The sequence below is a fragment of the Argiope bruennichi genome, chromosome X1 (assembly GCF_947563725.1).
Source record: "Argiope bruennichi chromosome X1, qqArgBrue1.1, whole genome shotgun sequence".
In the NCBI taxonomy this organism is placed as follows: Eukaryota; Metazoa; Arthropoda; class Arachnida; order Araneae; family Araneidae; genus Argiope; species Argiope bruennichi.
The window spans coordinates 69,285,487-69,305,556 of NC_079162.1; the positions used below are offsets into that span (position 1 = coordinate 69,285,487).

The 20,070-nt window shown below is 30.6% G+C and overlaps 1 protein-coding gene across 1 annotated transcript; it reads right to left on the reverse strand.

Annotated features, from left to right (window-relative positions):
* Nucleotides 1-18,306: 18,306 nt before the first annotated feature.
* On the reverse strand, nucleotides 18,307-18,630 carry LOC129959262 (uncharacterized). The gene has a single exon (XM_056072084.1). It carries the CDS (start codon nucleotides 18,628-18,630, stop codon nucleotides 18,307-18,309), a length of 324 nt encoding a protein of 107 aa, XP_055928059.1.
* Nucleotides 18,631-20,070: the final 1,440 nt, after the last annotated feature.

A 20,070-nucleotide genomic window follows, 5' to 3' on the forward strand; every position in this document is an offset into this window, starting at 1 on the left:
TTAAAAGGTATGTGGCAGTTTTAAACCCGCATTGGAAAAAAAAATTACCTCCCAAAAAATGGTAAAAGTTTCACAAGTTCAAATTATAAAAGAAGACGAAAGATACGCAAAAGAACATATATATATTTATATAAAATCAATGAAAATAATATAAATGTTTTTTTTAATGCAAATAGTCAGATTATTTTCCTGGCCCGTGCTAGTTTATTGGCAAATGAAATGAGGTTCAAGCGATGCGTTTGTAATCCACGTTTGGTTCTCGTGAAACAAACAAATATGTTGATGGGTTTACTTGGAACTGTAAGAAACCTTGCAACGCTTCCCGATCGATTAGATCGGATTCCTTTATTAATGGCTTTAAACATAGCCTAAAACAAGTTGTCATTATTATATACAAATATATTAAACGTGGCATATTTTCAGATATGGCGTATGAGACAGATATCAGCAGAAAAACAGTCGGAGAATATAGTGAAAAAATAAGAGACATAATAGTACGTTACATAATAAGTAATAATGACAGGCAGGGTGGCCTGACTGAAGATGGAAGGCCAAAAATCATCGAGTTAGACAAAAGTCTTTAAGAAAAGAAAGTATAATAGAGGTCGGGTAACTACAGGGCAATGGTATTTGGAGGTATCGAGCGGGCCAAGTAAAAAGTCGTTTCTTGTGACTGTAACCAATAGAAATGCTAAAACAATGCTGAGAATTTAGATGAATATGTTCTTCCTGGGACTACAATAATAACAGAAGAGTGGCGTGCTTATAGAAGCGCTCTCTCTAATAACGAAGATTTTGGTCACTAACAAATTAACCATTCCAATCATTTTTCCCCAAACGATGTAAATATTCATACGTAGAATATCGAGGGTTTTTGATCCTTAACAAAAAGGTTTCTACGTAACAAACAAGGAATACATCAGGACAGAGGCAGCGATATCAGGGGGGCAATCGGTAGCCTCTTGCCCCCCCACCCCGTCGGCGAGCGATTGAGAGTTTTGTCGGCAAAAGTGTTTACCGCTTCAGGACGGTTGTAGAGAGAGGCGCATTATCGAATATGGTTATTTAAAAACACTTCAAAGTTAATTTATTGTAAACAGTCGAAATATCCAAGAAACGGCTAAAGTGTTTTCATTATATTTGGCAAAATAATCGATAGGGTGGTAGGTCAATAATATCCCGTATTTTGCGGACACTTTTTGCTAGACCGACTAAGAACTGGATGTTAAATACATTAAGTTCGCAAATTTTCGGACATCTAAGTCATATGTCGTTCATTCACCTTATAATTTGTACTACTTTTGGCAATATAACCGATAAGGTAACAAGTAAATAAGCTATCGATAAGGTGATATGCTCATTTTGCTGGTAATTTTTGTTCGGCCGGCTATGAACTCAATGAGGTGAGTGTCGAAGAGTTAAGTTTCAGACATTTGATTGAAATGTCTTTCATTTAGTTTACAATTTGCACTAGTTTTGGCAGTATATCTGATAAGTGAATAAGATATCGCATTCTGCCGACAATTTTGGGGGTGGCCAACTCTTAATTGAATATTATGAATGTCGAAGACTATATCCACAGATTTTCAGACATTTGATTCAAATGTCATTTATCAAGCTTTTAATTTGCACTAGTTTTTGCAATATAACCGACAAGGCGGCATGTGAATAAGATACAAGCCATGTCGTATTTTGCCAAAAAAATTTTGACCAGTCGTCTGAGAATTCAATGCGGCGGTTGATGTTACGTCCAAATTCTCAGTCATCTGATTTAAATACTTAAATTTTCATTTAGTATATAATTTTTATTTTATTTAGCAGAATAATTAATAAGCATGCTAGTGAATAAGACGTCATATTTTTCCTGACTAATCTTTGTCCTTCGGCTAAGATTTTATAAATTGGGGGGGGGTCGTTTTCATCGAACACTTCGATTACCTGTCAGTGAAATTATTAGAGAAAATGCTTTTATATTAGTCATGAAGAGGACGATAGAGTTGTTTTCCATTATTCATCATCCGAATTCAGGTTCTAAAATCAATCACCATCTTATTCATCTAATTGTTTCTTCCTCGGTAACGAATTGGTAAATTTATTTTATTCATTTCACTATGAAAATTGTCTGACTATAATCTAGTTAACGGTTAAACTAAATTTAATAAAACACTATTTTCTTTTGACACTCTAATGCATATGCGTGCTAAAAAGAGTTACTTTTCTGTAGCCAAATTATGTGAATTCATTATAAATCATGGAGTAAATAAATTGCATAACTGTAAATTAAGTTTATTTAACAGTAAAATATTTGTTTTCTTTTCCAATCTAATTTGTCAGTGTGCAATTATTACATTAAAAAATATTACCGACGGCAATTGTTGATAAAAAAAATGTGGTATGGTAGCTTTTTAGCTACATTAAAAGAGTTTATCCAAGTATGCACTAAATTTGTTAAATAAATTACTACCTAACTTCTTCAGACTCTACATTCAATATTATGATTATGTAATTGGAGAACTATAGTTTGTTGTTGTTTTTTTTTTTCTTTCAATTGCTATTCGTGGCAAAAACTATATAATTTCAGATGCTTCTAAATTTTTAATAGACTGGTTAAAGATGTCTTGATGACTAAAATAGTTATTCATAGAATATTTATATACAGCACATTAACCCCTTGACATACGCTTTTACTTATTTCTTTATTAGATGGCAGATCTCGACAATTTTTATTTTAATCCCAAGAATAATATAAGGGCATATGAGGTAATGATGCGTTTTCAAGTGATTATTGCATCTTAAATTACTTAATATTTTCACTTAATTGCAAATTTAAAATTTAGTAATTTCATACACGAGTCAGACTCGTTATTTATACGAAGGGGTTAAGAAAAACTAATGCATGCAACTGAGGGAATAAAACTCATTTTTTGGGAGTAATATTAGCTTGCACTAATTTTTAATTAAAAATTACTTAACCATAAGAACGCATGCCTAAAAATGAAGATAGGGGAATTCATATTCAAGATATAATTGTTTCTTATTAAAATGCATTAGTTTTTTAAGCTTAAATATATTTTGAAAAATAAATACATGGGAGATCTAATGTTTAAACAATCCATTTTTCATAAGAGCATTTTTCATATCTTACATAAAATAATGAATTTGTACATATATTTACAAAATATATTCTAACGCCTTCTTAAGAAACAACATCATTGTATCTTTTCCGCATTCTATATTGTTCGCTTCCGAACTATAGCAAATTTTGTTAAGCACGCGCACATATTTTCCTCGGATTCGAAACAACCTCTGAATTCCTGCTCGTTTTTGCAATCCTTATTTAACAAATATTTTAGGTAGGGGACTATGCTGAAAAATCGATATTTGGCGAAAAGATCGAATATTTTTTATTTATTATTTATTTCTAAAAAGTTTCTTTTATAAGACTTTTGTTTCGACATTCATTTTACATAGCTTCTGATATAGTGCATGCGCTTGTTCATTTACCATGACACAATCTGTGTTTCTATCTATATACTATAAATTAGAATGCAATATAACCATATTTTTTTCTAAAAATGGATGTCAGAGAAATTAAATCGCAAGAGTCTCATAGTTTTAATTTAGTATAATTATATTAACGTCCCATTTTAAAGCAACGCTAAGGCTATTTTGGGACGGACCTCGTAATGCTTAGTCGCGGTCAGATAACGAGGACGGCGCCTGAACTGACAGCCTTCTTTCCAAGTTTTCAATGTCAGGAATTTTATATAAGCGTGTAGTGTGAGAACTGGGGAGTTTTAAAGATATCCTTGAAAAACTGAACTGGGAACCAGAAAACATCGCTGCAACATCAGTACCGATTTTCGTAGAGAGAGTTGTCAAATTCGGAAGACAAATTCAGAGCAAGGATAATAGGCATTAAGTAGATTAAAAAGAACCAGAAAACATTAGGTCGCAGATCATGCTTTTCAATGAAAATCGCAAATTGGGTGGAGTTCGCTCTCTGGATGCTTGATGCCACTCCGGATGATGCACACTTTTCTATTAGAGTTTTATTCTCGGATGAAGCCTGATTTACAAAAGAAGGTGTCTTCAACACGAACAAAGTGAACATTTGGTCATTCGAATATTCCCACATCGTCGAACGTACAACACAAGTTTGATATTAACATCTGGGAAATCTATTTGTACCGTATCTTCTGCCTGAAAGCCTCAGCGGCACAAGGTACCTCGTTTCTTTCCAGCATGTTCCACCGTATTTACTGTAGCAAACACCGACAATTGTACGCCAGAAAATGTGATTAATGCATGATAGAGCACCAGCACATTTTAGTTATATTTGTGATATCTGACTTGTTGTTTGCGAAGGAAGTTTAACGACCATCAATTCTGCAATGCTCATTAATGAATACCTACTCGCTGCTTTTATTTTTCTCGAACGCATGAAAAATTTACATACGAGAAGGCTTATTTTCGATTAACTTGTTCCTAATCCTCGCATTCATATGGCTATTCTCTTCGCCAGACTCATTATCTTTTCAGCGTCTGATTTGAGATTTTCACTGAATAAATATTACCTGCGACCCTATGTTTTATGGTAATTTTTCATCTACTTAATACCTATTATGTTTGCTCTGAATTTGTCTTTCGAATTTGACAATGCTGTCTGCGAATATCGGTACTGATGTTGGTGCGATGTTTTCTGGTTCCCATTTTAGTTTAGCTTGAATATCTTTCAAACTCCCCAGTTCTCTCACTACACGCTTATATAAAATTCCTTACATTTTAAAGCTTTTATTTTTCTTCAAGTTTTAATGTTTTTGATAATACGGGTTCTAAACTACTTTTCCGTTTTCAATAATTTACGACCTCCTAAATCATCAAATCCGCATGTTACCAACATGCAAAAAAACTTTTTAAAATGTACTTTCACTTAAAAAAAAAATTCATTGTTGAAACACCATTTGTTATTTTTTTTATTATTATTTATTTTTTACAGTTTCCAACAGTTGTCCGACTCCCTATGTTTTTGCGATTTTCACGTACTAAACGTCGTTTGGGACCCTATGTTGTATGGTATTCTTTATCCTCCTGCTATCAATCCTCTGAATTTGTCTTTCGAATTCTGTAATACCCTGTAGACTACATAAAGAAAATTGACTATTTTAGAATTAATATTCTAAAATTTAATCTACTATTAAATTTTGTTAATATTAAATCTTGATTTAACCTTTAAAATAGTATTTGAGGGCAAGCAAGTGTCAAAAAAATACTGGGCACTTTTGAAATGAGCATTTAAGAAATTTAGAGAGCACCAACAAAATTTAATTTACTACCACTCTTTTAGATTATAATTTTAAAGTATCCATAAAAAAGGTTGCATATGGAACATTGACTAATATTTTGGTTGATCTGCGCACACTGATAATAAGTTATAGGGAAAATAAATTTTTTGTATAAAACAAATCTTGAACATCAGTAAGTCTACTATTTTTAATATTATTCATTGGTTCAAGAAAACAAATGGTGTTGAAAATAAGCAAAGATCATGCCTCTGTAAAATTGACTCTGAAATGTAAAAGTAGGTTCTGGAAATACATAAACTGTCATAAATATTTTAAGAAATGATAAGTATCATGACAAAATGCCTCATAGAAAGCCCTACATTAGCAAAACAAATCAAAAAGCTAGATTGGCATGTGTTAAAATATATATAAAACAGTCAACAGAATTTTGGGAAAATCATTTTTGGTAAATGAAGGCAAATATAACATTTCCGGATTGAATGACAAAGATACAGTTTGGTTGGTGCACGCCAAATGCAACCTTATGTATGAAATTTTTTCAATCTATTGTAAAATATGGATATAGCATTCAATTAGTCTGTGGTTGCATAGCAAGCTCTGATGTGGGGAACTTAGACATTATAAAGGTACAATGAATAAATATGTCTACCTTGACATTCTCAATAGCACTTTACAATAGAGTGTGACCAATTTGGGAATCTCAAAATTTTTTATGTTCTACTAGAATAATGACCAAAAACATACTGCTGATATCTGCAAATTATGGATCCTGTTCTGGTGTCATTAAGACTCTTGCCTATAGTCAAGATCTCAAATTCTTTAAACATGTGTGGATTTATTTGCAGCAAAAAAAAAAAAAAAAAAAAATCGATGGACACAATATTTCTAACTTACTGGAGTTAAGGAAATATCTGATCAAAGAGTGAGTAAAAAGCAGCAAATTAATTTGTGCTAAATTAATCGAGTTCGTATCTAATGACCTACAAGAGGTTATAAAGTCTTGATTTCTTTTACTATAAATTGTAATAATAGTTGTATTTATATATGAATATTGTTTTAGTGACTATGATTTGTGTTTTTGAATATGCAATATACTTTTTCATTTATATTTTTAATATATGCAATTTTGAATATGCAATGTACTTTCTTTTTTCTTTTATATTTTTAAGATATATATTATAATAAAATCCTGTTATATGGTATTTTGCTCTTGTACTTTTTTAATCGACTGTATTTCATCAGAGAAATTAAATTTTCACTTTCAAATCACGTTTGATTTCATGGAAATGATGCCAGCATTTTATTATTAAGCAACAGCTTTCATTGTTAAGGTAATTATTTTTTAATGAATTTAATTATATATAGAAATACAAGTTTAATGTATAATACAGGTTATATACAAGTTTAATAAAGGTTTTTAATTTTATTTAATGTAAACTAACAACATTAGAAAAGCAAATTGCATTTTATTCAATATTTTATTAGTTTCACTGATTAATTCAGTGATCATTTGACTTGATGGTTAAGGTTTGGAGCCAGAGTATTTCGGTGTTGAAACCCTCTAATCTATAGAAATGAGGTAAGCAGTTCTGGAGGACTTTAAATCTGCTTGAGCAATTTGGAATGTTAGTATGATGTAAAAGTTTAGCGAAGAGGTTCTAGCTTGTACATCATCCTTGTCATCTAACCACATTTTAGAATTATGAGGTCTAGGGCATTTCAAAATAGCTCCTGTACTTTAAAAATGGGATGTTAATATAAATAATGCACAGTTTCGAGAAAAGATACAGTTTTAACTGTATTATATAGTGGAAATGTTTTTTTTATTATTAATACAGGCTCTGTAGAGTCTCATTATCCAACATTCTCTTATATATTGGAATGTCAGATAAATGAATAATAATCATTATTCATGATATTGATTCTGAATTAAATGAAGCTCCTAATTCAAAATATGTTCTTTCTAATTTTTGCTATCTTAATTTGGTATTCCTAGTGCTATTTTTTGGGGAGGGTATCAAGATTAGTGTTAGATAGACACTTGGGTTGTTGTACGGTTACTGTGACTGAAAATTCGAACTGACAATTATGGTAATTAATGTTTTTGTTAATCTTCAGTAATAATTTATGTATTTTTTTTTCATGTAATAAGTTAAAGTTTTCTTTGTTTTCCATAAGACTGATTCATTTTGTAAATAATAAGATAAAAAGTTGTTTCAAAGTACAAGAACAAGGATTAAACAACAAAAAACTGATGGCCGTGGTACTAGAATGATTAGATTAGAAGTATGGGATAAATTATATGAAAGCAGACTCGAACTCGAAAACTTTATGTATGAACATTATACTTTTTCATGAGTGAATGTGATACAACTGCTATTAGATGTTGATCTGCATAGAAACAACTTGCTGTCATACACATGTTTTGTGTATCTGAATTTGCTGTAGTGTTGTGTTACATTTATTTGACAAGCTTTAGTAAAATTCGTTTTGATTAATAGTAGTTAGTTAGATTGCTTTTTATTTTTCAAATATAACATGAAAGGCAATTATATATATTAGAAGTTAGTTGTTGCCGACACTAACAAAAACAGAGTGTTGTGAAAATTTCACTTATGGGGCCTTGAAACAAATTTAATGTAACAAAACAATAACTTATTACATTTTCTTGTTCATGGCATTGATATTATTAAGACTTGAGGAATACATGAACATTTTAAATAATTAAATTTTTTATGAGGCTGATATTTTAAGCACAGAAATAGTATCTAATAAATAAATTAAAATCATAGTTGTATAAATTTACGTAAATAAGGACATTTTGTGTGTTTTTTTATTCATTTTCTCAAAATCTTTTATGGGAAAATTCCATGAATGCCATAATCATATAGTATTAATCATATATCATATAGTATTTCCATATAATCATCATAGTTTAATTTATTAGTTATTTAAGATTTTTTGGATAAAATGGCTTAGGAGGTAAATTTTTCTTGATTAATGTAAGATCTAAAGTATTTTATTATTTTCTGTCTTGGAAAAAATCTTTCTGAAGATGTAGTGTTAATTGATATTTTCGAAACGATAAAGAAAATTTCGGTACAAGTAAAATAAATTATTTTTAAATAGATATTTTAAAATTTCTCTATTGTGGTCCAGAATAACAAAACTCGAAAACAAATATTATTTCTTTAAATAAATCAATATTATCTGTAATTTCTTCAAAAGTTGTTTATGAGTTCTTGTAACACTTAAAAAGATCATTCTCATTTAATTACAACTGTTCTTAAATATCAGTAAAAGATTAATTACTTTCTTCTCAATAGCAGATTATAGTGGAATATATATTAAAATTGTTTTAAAAAATACACAATTTAGTCATAAAAAGTGCATGAATTGAATTATATTTACAAAAAAGGAATTCTACATCAGTTCTAACTTGAATTAAAAGTCACCATACATTCTGATCGTTAATGAAAAGCTATTGCCAATTACAGTTTACAAAGAAAGAGCAAATGATAATATCACTAAAATGCTCTCAAAGATATCTAAAAAATTGTGATACTTCATATTTTACACATTCGAGGCCTCATTCAGATCTCATTTCGACAATGGTTTTAGAGTAAGATATGTTGTCATTTACTTTTAATTTATCTCATAATATCACAGAAATTTCAAAAATATTTCACATTCTTTATTTAGTCCCAAAATTTGAATTTGAAAGGAAAGTTGATTTTTCAAAATGTCTCCAGGAACTGAATTCAAATTTTATCTTCTTCAGAACCTTGGATGTTGTTGTTGTGCAGGATAAGTATTTTCATACCTTTATATAAACTTCTTGTATAATCTCCATTGTTATGTCTCTTCCTCGAATCTTACTCTTCCTTTCCTAATATATATTTTTTTAATTTTTGCTTATAACCCATTTATTCTTTCATTCTTGTTCTCTCTTGTCACTTTCATAAACATCTATGTAAACATATTTTGAAATAATAGTTATTTGTTTCTTCATGACTCATGCCATGCAATTCTAATAAAGTTATGGAATGCACAGTTAATTGAACAAAATTTATTATTTGCTTAATAATATTAATAACTTTTTTAACTAATGTAGAAGGCAGCTGATATTGTGTTTCTGTGAAATTAAAAAAAAAAAAAAGTGTTTTTATATGCATAATGATCCAAATGTTGTTTGACAATTGGATCAAATTTTACAAATTCCTTTACAGGACCAAGATCAACTGTGATGATATACATATGGGTGATTTATTTAGTTTCAAATGACATCCTATTAGGTAATTAGTCATTACAACATAAATACAATGAAAAACATTTTTTTTTTACTATGTTGGCATTTGCTATCTAAAATTAAAGCAAAACTGTAATACTAAAGTAAACTAAACCTAAAACTAAAGTAAAAAGGTTGAAGTGAAGCTTGCACGGTAATATCTATATATCCAGATGGGAGAGAAAAAAAAAAAAAAAAAAAAAGGAAAATGAAAGCATTTCTATTTTGGAAAACCTTAGATTCCTTTTGTGCTCATGCTCCTAACCTCAGAAGCCTGTCTTTATGTTTATTTCTATAAAATTAGTTCTCTTATTTTCTTTCCTGAGTATCTGACATTGAGAATCCACATTGCTATTTTGAGACTCTAGGGCATTATCTGAAAAATTTAAAAAAAAATAATTGTTTGGAATGAGGTTGATGCACGTATTTTTAGCTCTTAATTTATTAGGTTAATGTTGTTACTGCAGATTGAAATATTTTTGCAATAATGGCACTTTTATCTTTTCATAAATATATTGCCGCATTGAAAAGAGGCAGTCGACTCTCCATGGCCAAATGGCCATAACACTCTCTCTTACGTAAGTTCGAATCCCGCTAGAGACAATGCGATTCACAGTGTGTGTAAATATTTAATTCCTTGATTTTATGTTTTCCTTTATTTCATGTTCCAGAAGATTCTGGACATTTCTTTAGTTTACCAGACAAGTGTTCTGGGCTTTTCTTACTGTCTCCAGAAAAGTATTCTAGAACTTTCCCTGCTAGTATAAAAGCAAAAGATTTGTCAGTCACTGTGTTCTGAGTTCTGAGTTAAGTTAATAAATTGGTTTAGCTCTACATCTTGTGTGTATCATTGAGTTCCACACTAGAGTACCTACATGACAATATATACTATACTGTAAAATTAAATTAGAATATCATTTTGAAACTTGTGTTATGTTTTGGCTTTCATAATTCTTTTTTCTTATTTATTACTTTTCTTTTCTATAGTTAGTATTTTTTAAAGATTTTTTTTTTTTTCATTTTAATTTTCTACATACTTTAAAATGCAAAACAAATAAGTCAAAAAAATTTTTGGAAGGAAAATATTGTTTTCATTATAAACTAAATTATTTGCAAAATATAATTATTTTTTTTAAATTTGTTTTGCTGTTTAAATGCTCTTTGCTATTGGAATAAACTTCGATGATTTTCAGATTTTATGAATATCTTATTTACACAATAGCATATCTCAGTCCATCTGTTCAATAATATCACCAATAAATGAAATCTCTAATTATTAAGACATGATACATAAATGCCACTTCATGAAATATTTAATTAATGAACATTCTTTTTATAAGTCTTATATGTGTGTACCAATTTTAAGTTTTCACAATTAAAGTTTGAAATTTTTTCTTAAAATTTTTGATAAATTGTTATATTTGTAAAATATTTTCTCCCTTTCTTTGTGATTTAAAAACTTTCTGCTTTTCTTTTCAATAAATAGAATAATATATAATTGTTATCAAAGTTATTTTTGTATAAATGCAATTATAATGTGTCCGCATTTTGTTACCATTATATTTTATTTTATATTAAGATGTTACAATTAATTTTTAAAATATTAATTGTAACAAAATTAAATTATTGACTTACATTTTAGACTGAAAATTTAATCTATAGTATAACAATACATTCATAAAATTATGGCAGAAACAAAAATAAGAATTACTTTCCAAGTTTAAAAACAGTGATTTCTTATTCAAAAACATAAGCCTTTATTTTAATTAATTTTCTTCATTTAAGGGGCGAGGGTTAAAATTTTACTATCCCCTAAAGGAATATTTATGTGAAAAAATGAAATTAATAATCTAATTGCAATCATTCTGTTCTTTTTTACTTTAGCCTGAATGCAAATATATTTAAAATAGTCAATATTAACACTTCTGCTGCCTTGGCTATTTCAAAAGCATGAGCTTAAATTAAAAGGGTGGAGAAAAGGTTTTATATATTTAATCCAAACCAATCTGTACAATTTGTGTATCAAAATCTTCAATGCTATGAACAGAACAACTCTGGAAGATGAGCCTAGTTGAAGTAGAATTTATGCTTCATACTGAAGACCATCCTTCTTTGTTTTTCCATACATTGGCCAATTTAATGATCTCTTTTTATCATTCTTTGAGGAATGCAAGCTTTCAAATCTAATGGATTAAGACCATCAAGTTTCTTTATGGCAGGATCTGTTAATAAAATGTACAATTGAATTTGATTCTGTTAATCGATAATTTGAAAGCGCATCTAGTTCATTTAGAAGAATTTAGAAATGTGATTGCAATTCTACATTGTTGTTCTCATCATGGTACAAGGCGTTGAGATTATATTTCTTACCTTTTTTTTCAGTATGTTTGCTATTTAAAATTAAATGCGCTTCCTTTTTGGAGAATTTGCAAGAAAAAATTTTCATTTTATATATATCAGTAAATAATTTTTTATCATTGACTTTTGAAAAATACTGTTTTAAATATTGTAATTTCTATAATTCTGTGAATTAAATAAAACAAATGAGTTTCTATTACAATAATTTGTTTAACAAATTAATAATTCAATATTTTCTTTTACATTTATAACATGTAGCCGATTATTTCTCTCAGAAAATTAACAAGAAATTTAAAAATTATTAATACTTCTATTAAATGTTATATTTCTTTGACAATGAATAAAGCTGAAAATAAACGATCCATTTAAGTTTTAAAAAAAATTACCAACAAAATTATAAGTGCTTTTGGATGGGAGAAAATAATAGGTCTCATCCTGTTATTTATTTATTTTTTCTACTTCTTAAAATGTTTAAATTAAAAACATTATATTTATTTTGCATTAGGAAAAATCTGTTTCAAATGATAAAAATTTATCAACATAAAAATAAATTTTTGCTTTATTTTTATAGAGAGTAATTTGTTGTATGACTCAAAATTGTGTAATTGAGTCATTATGAACGAGATATAATAATAAAATAAATATATTCATGTACATCTGTTTGCCTTTATTATTATTAGTAATAATAATTTTGCTTTTTTTGTTGTTGTTGTTGTCTAATTGGATGACACCTGTTTTGGGAATGTTGTCGCAATTATTCAACTAAGGTCAATAGAAAACTTGATTCTATATGTTAATCTCTTTATGCTTATAAAATTGCATTTAAAACATAAAAATAATTAAGATAAAGTTATGGACTATCTCAAAACTTATTATTATTGAAATTTTCAAAGTTGAAGAATTCATCATCAAACTTTTTCTTTGCAGAGAAAGAATAAATATATAACGTATATAATATTAAGAATGATAAACTCCAAGCTGTCTGTGTTGCCAAATGGAAATGTGTTATAAAATGAAACTTAGTGGGTTGATATCTGTGTACCTATATTTGATACGTTTCTTTAGATTGAATATCATAAGCAAGAAAATAAAATAATTGGAAATTCATGTCAGAAATCGATGAACAATCTATCCCATATCATGTGAATGTAAGCATGCTAACTTTTAATTCAACTACTAAACATAAAATTGTATTAAACATAAAGAGGAATATTATATTAAAAATTGTTTTAGTGTTATTAATTATTGTATTTGTACATGCGCATATGTCATATGAAAATACATGTTAATTACTAAGACTTCAATTTTTAAATTATTGTCAAATCTATGTTTCTTTGATTGTTTGCTCGAATAACGTAAAAAAATTATTTCTCAACGAATAAAAGTAGAGGAAATTACAGTAAATGACTAACTTCCAATTAATTCCAGACTGTTAAATGTATGTATTGAAAAAGAGTCAACTGGTTGGAAACATGAGTTTATTTACTTTCCTAAAAACATTCAATGTAACCATATAACATTTTACAGTTATGCAGAGTTTTAAACATAGATAAAAAAATATATATATGTTATTTTATATTAAACATTTTGAAGTATCCGAGCTACTATTATTTAACATATTTGAGGATTCCATTTTTTTCACTTCAATTCTAGTTCATTTGATACATTCATACTTATGTATATAAGGCGCATTAAAGGTATTTCTTCTGTTGGTCGTCAAAACTCATTATTAGAGTATGCATTTTTAGTACCTTACCCCCCAGAGACGTTAGATAATCTCCACGTCCTTTTTGTAGAGTAATGGTGTTTGTTCAATTAATATTCCACCCTTTTTAAAAACTCGTAGGTGGAAAAAAAATATGGTAAGCAAATATGGTTTAATAAAATTTCGTAAGAAGGTTTGAGTAAATAGTTTTCAGCTATATGACATGGCCGATTATCTCTCAGCAGGTCAAGATTGAGCCCTCTAGGACCTCCCCCCTGAAGGCATTTATTTCAATAGAATGAAAAAGAGCCTAGAAGAGTATTTAATATTAAAACGTTTAATGACGAAAAAACGAAGACACACACTACACCGTTTGGAAGAAAAATGCCAATAATATGAATTAATGATGCCAGCAGCAAAAAAGTAATAAATGTTGTCATACAATATATAGTTTAAGAAATATACCAAGGAGGGATATAAACACAAATTTAAAACTGCAACATTTCCTCTAGATTAGATTTTTCTTAAACTCAATCTAAGTTTCTGTTTCAGCATATCTGTCTTCTTCACACTCTTCAGCTGAGTTCGAATTTGATTGCTCATATGAAAATATTTATAACACTTCCTCTTATTTCACGCAGAAAAAAAATGCTTCAGTTCTATATGCTCATGTTGTTCTCACGTAATATGGTTTTTTGGCTTAGACTGTTCACCCTGTTTGTTGACAAATATTGTTTGAGGAAGCACCGTGAAATGTTCACCTAGAATTTTATGGAAAACATTTTGAAATCACAGCCTTGGCAGCATTACATATCGACTGATATTCTGCTTTTACTGTAAAAAGAGTTGTTCTTTGCTTCTTGTTGCTCAGTGAGTTGGCGCCTCCTACGTGTATTGTAATGTAACCGTTTAATGATAGATGATCAACCTTGTCATCAGCTCAATTTGAATCGTAGAACATTTCTTAATTCTTTCCTATCCTTTCTAAGGTTAGTTTGGCCTCTTTAATCAGTGCAATTGTGTCATTAAAATCCAACTCCAACCAACCATTTAATCAGTGCAATATAACGAGGTATGTGTTGCCCACCAGACTAGTATTCTTTTCTAGGGCAATGAATGAACTGACTGGTGTAGATAGTAGCAAACGCCAAATCTAACTTGATCCTTCTGCTAAGTATAGAAATCCTTCTGCAGTTTGTAGATATATGCATTCTCTTTCAGTAATTAACATGCTGCCTTTAGGTGCTGGCATGTTCTACTTTATCAGTGAATCCAAAGGTGTTGATACTCCTTTAGAATTTAAGTGCCATTTGACTGCAAGAGGTTCGTAATGTATGTACTGTGTGTCCAGCAGGAGAACACTTCCCGCCAAATGTCTATGTTTATGGCGGTAGCTAAAGAAACAGGCTACTGTAGGAAGAGTTCAATTCGTGTAGGTAGAAGTATACATTCAAGTTTCTTACGCTAACATGTTTAGCTCCACATTGGCGATATTTTATATTCTTACATTTAATTTTTGAAAACAAATTCAAAAAATGATTCACTTAATTCAAAATTATATGAATACTCGGAATCTTGATATTCCTGCCATATGTATACAAAGAAGAACACAAATCAAATGGAAGAACTGAATAATTCGTATGCCTAACGATTGCACAGTAAGAAAATATTTAAGTAAGAAATCTAAAGCAGAATCACACACGACAAAAAATTAAGCGTCTTCATTTCATTATTTTTAAATTTATGTAAATAATTAATATCAAATTCTCCGGAGGTAATCGATTACAGACCGATCTATCTAATTTAACATAAAAACTATAGTGAACTATTTTCAATATGTACAATCTTTCTGAAGCATAATTAACTTCAAAAAGTTTATATGTAAAAGTATTTTGAATTTGAAAATAATTCAAGTATTCATTCATGTGCTGAAGTTTTTAAAGTCTCACCCGTCTTAAATTGAAAGGACATTTTAAAGGATGTGAAATTTAAAAGACAAGAAAAATAATTATTAAATAATGAAATGCAGTTAAGATTAACCAAAGAAAAGGTTAATATAATATAAAAGAGGTAAGCTAACTGAATATAAAGACACATGCCACTGTGGCTAAAACGAGAAGACGAATTATCAGCAACTTTTTTTATCGCTTCAAATGGACGCCAAAAAAGGAGGAGGGAAAAAAAAAAACAGACTTCCGTCCGATTCCTCCTATTCAAAATGGATCTTTCTTACCGAAACCTGTTTCTATAATGCTCGCCGTAAACATAGACATTTGGCAGGAAGTGTTCTAATGGTGGACACACAGTACTCTAGTCGGAAGTCATTGAGTCCTCCCTGTGTCTCTCCATTTTGGATTGAGACTAAGCTATATATTTCTCCCAAATCTTAATTTTAAAGGTAGCTCCAAAGGTGTACTTAAAGTTTTGGATAATTTTCAAGCAGAAGTAATGCAAGAAGATAGAGACACATAATGCACGATTTTTTGAATAACCAATATTTTTGCTATTGTTATTTTTTAAATATTTGTTCCATATTACTGTTATTTTCATCACACTTTTAATTAAAAATCATTTATTATTATTATTAATAAAATTTATTAATTATAATTAATATTTAATTTATTAATTTAAGTAAGGTGTGATTGACTTAATTTATCAATTTGAGCTAAACTTTTAAATTTGATTTTTTTCAAAACCATTTATTTATTGAAGTAAAGTATTTTTTGAAAAAATTGAAATAAAAAAAATGTAATTTCTTTAAAATGTTCACTTTTGTTCTGCTTTTACTAATAGATGGCGCCTGTAGAATGAATGCCAGTAGAATGTTTTAATACGATTGACTTCAGAAACGTTTTAACTCATTATATATATATATTTACTCATTATATATCAATTTTCAGTTATCTGTATGGGAACAACAAATATAGATAATATCATATTTAACTCATCGGATTTATTAAAGATTTCTTAATACCAAAATCAAAAGTGGAAATTATTTAACTTATATATTAAATTTGTGTTAACTAATTTTATGTGCTATGTGAATTATATAAGAGTATCTTATAGAGTCAGCTTGGTTTTTACACTCTTAATAAATAAACAAACCATAGATAGTGTGGTGAAAACTTATAAGCCAGATAATAGCTACGAAACACGGGTGATTACTTTTGTCTTGTTACTCGGCTGCGAACCACAAGGTCCCAGGTTCTATCCTCGCTCATAACAATCTGCTACATTGGTGACCTCGGACGATGAACCTTCATACAGCTGTTGTGGCACCATCTACCCACAGCAACCCAAAAGTCGTCAGATTCACTTGACGCAGCAACACTAAGTCGTCAGACTCACTTGACGCAACAGTAACCACTCACCCACACACACTCGCCAGAACGCTTGGCTCTGCTCAAATGAGTACAGGCGCATTAGACTCAACAGCTAATACATCACCACTCAACAGCCATTTCGTTCGTCTCACCTCCGACTCACTGGAGGCAGAGTACTGTGGTGATAGCTTATAAGCCAGACAACAGCTACGAAACACGGGAAGTTACTTTTGTCTTGTGGTCCGAAGCCAAGTAACAAGACCACAAGATCCCAGGTTCTATCCTCGCTCATAATGTTTACTCCTCACACAACACATCGACGGACCATATTATTTACTCCTCACACCACATCCATTTTGTTAATTATCTCTACTATATTACTCCTCAAAAAAACCACGCCATGTTGGACACATACATTTATTACAACAGAACAGAGAAACATACATCAACACATTGCGTCACGTGACTATATTGAGTCACGTGATCAGGCGGGATGGAGAAAAGCGCGCGAACATTCTCTCCCCCCCCCCCCGTTGATATGTTTTAAACATTTAACTAAACGTTTATTATCACATCACAAAAGATAAAATTTTAACGTAGAAATTACAATAAAATATTAAACATTGCACTGTTAAAAAATACTTCTAAAAAGATAACTAATAAAAACGACAATTTTCAATACAGTGCACAAGAATTACCTTATGACAAATTGTGCGACCACTTAGTGGCCAAAACTTTTCTAGAACAATACATAATAAATTCGAAGCACCAACATGCAAATGCTTCTTGTGATAATAGTCTAAAATAATCATAGTAAATTTATTATCTTTTGGCAAGATTGACGGATGTTTTGATACAAAACTTAAATTTGAATTTTCTAGCCAGCTCCAACCCTCAAAATACCATAATCCAAAATCGGGTTGAGGCGTTTTAACTTACTGTTTGGAGAAACGAATCCTTTGAGTTGCAGGTTTTGAATATCTGCAGCAAATTCTTACTGCTGCACCCCTTTAACCAAGAAATTCTCAGCTTTTTTCAACTCACTGCTGCTTAGAGGACCTGTAGTACGCCCAAGTGGATTTCGGGCGTTGTCACTAAACCTAAAAATGTAACTAAGAACACGCAAAATAGACATATAATTATTACTAAGCTTAATTAATTCATACATTAAATGTCCTTCAGTAATATTAAAAATTTTAAAGTTTTTAGAATTGTTCTTAATTTCAGCATTGAACTCTTCATTAGTTTCTGATACAAGAACTGGATGATTAGGGTAGTTATGATCAGCAAGAAATTCAGGTCCATTCCACCATAAGTCACAAGTTTCTAGGGGTCTATACCTCGAGATAAGATGTCAGCTGGATTTTGCTCTGAGGATACATGATGCCACTGTTTAGTACTTGTATTTTCTTGAATCGTCGCTACTATGCTTTGGACGAACTGTTTTAAATCTATTGGTTGTTTCTGGAGCCACGCAAGCACAGTAGTAGAATCCGACCAATAGTAGACACTAGTCTTTGTCGTTTTGATTGCTGCCATCACTTTTTTCATAAGTTTTGATAACAAGACTGCGGCGTTCAATTCTAGCCTGGGAATCGTCAAGCTTTTAATCGGTGCTACTCTGGATTTACTAGCAACTAATTTAATCATAGTATTTCCTTGTGCATCACTTGATTTGCAATACGCCACTGCTCCATACCAGCGTTCTGAAGCGTCTGCAAATCCATGAAGCTCTACACTCGTTGGCTGGTCAAAGACTACTCGTTTTATAATCAGAATTTCATTTAGGCTTTGAGAGCAATTAAAAAACGTTGCCATTCTCGATATTCTGAGTCAGGCAGAACATCATTCCAATTAATGTTTATACGCCATAGTTCTTGCATGATCATTTTGGCTTTAGCTATGACCGGACCCAGAAGGCCAAGTGGGTCAAATATTAGGGCAATAGTTGACAATACTTCTCTTTTAGTATACAACTGTTTCGGCTTGACAGCTACTCGAAAAGCAAAACAATCTTCCTGAGAGTTCCATAAAACTCCCAATGTTTTTGTTCCCTCTTCTTTATCAAATTTATAACTATCTTCTGATGACCTTGATTCATTCCCAAAATTGGTATGCCACTTATGTAATTTCAGTGCTGCTGCCTGCATAACTTCAATAAGTTGACGCTGTAACTCCTTGGCACCCTCTAGCGTTGAAGAGCCACTAACTATGTCATCCATGTAAGTGTCATGCAGTAGAATTTCAAACGCCAAGAGAAATCTGGAATTTTCATCTATGGCCAATTGTTTAAGAGTTCTTATGGCAAGAAAGGGAGCGCAAGACGTCCCATAAGTTACAGTTTTCAACTTATACGTGGTAGGCTCAGCGTCAAAATTTGTTTTCCATAGAATTCTCAGAAGATCGCATTGATCTGATTCAATGAGTATTTGCCGATATATCTTTTCTATATCGGCGGGAAAGGCAAATTTGTGTCGCCGAAAACCAGTAATGGTCGTGAATACGTCCTCAATAACTTCTTTCATCAGAATGTCATTTAAGCTAATGCCGTTAGTTGTAGGAGACGATGCATTAAAAACTACACGAGGTTTAGTGGTCGGCTTTTCTGGACGAAGGATTCCATAGTGTGGTATATAATAAGAGGAAGATGGTTCAGTTGTCTCATCAACATTCTCCATGTGACCTAACTCCTCGTATTCTCTCATAAAATCTAAATATAACGGCAAGTAATCTGAATCCTTCGACAGACGATTCCACAACGAATTAAGTCTTTTTACCGCAATGTCCTTTGAATGTCCCAAGCAAGAGGTGTCCTCTTTCAAAGGCATTGTAAGCACATACCGACCCTCCTCATTCCTCCTATGGGTTTTCACAAAATGCTCCTCGCACAAAAAGGCCTCCTGACTCTTAGTGACCTCATTATTTACATTTTTAATTTCCTAAAATTTTCTCATAGTACGATTCAAATCAACATCTAAAATCTATCCACAATGAACTTTGTTCTCTTTCAGCTCATCTACACTACCACTGACAACATACCCGAAAACTGTATTCTGCAACAACAATGATGAATTCAAATCACGGAATTGT

Coding starts and splice junctions, on each gene's coding strand:
- LOC129959262 (XM_056072084.1), bottom strand. CDS start 18,630: ATGATTAAATTAGTTGCTAGTAAATCCAGAGTAGCACCGATTAAAAGC.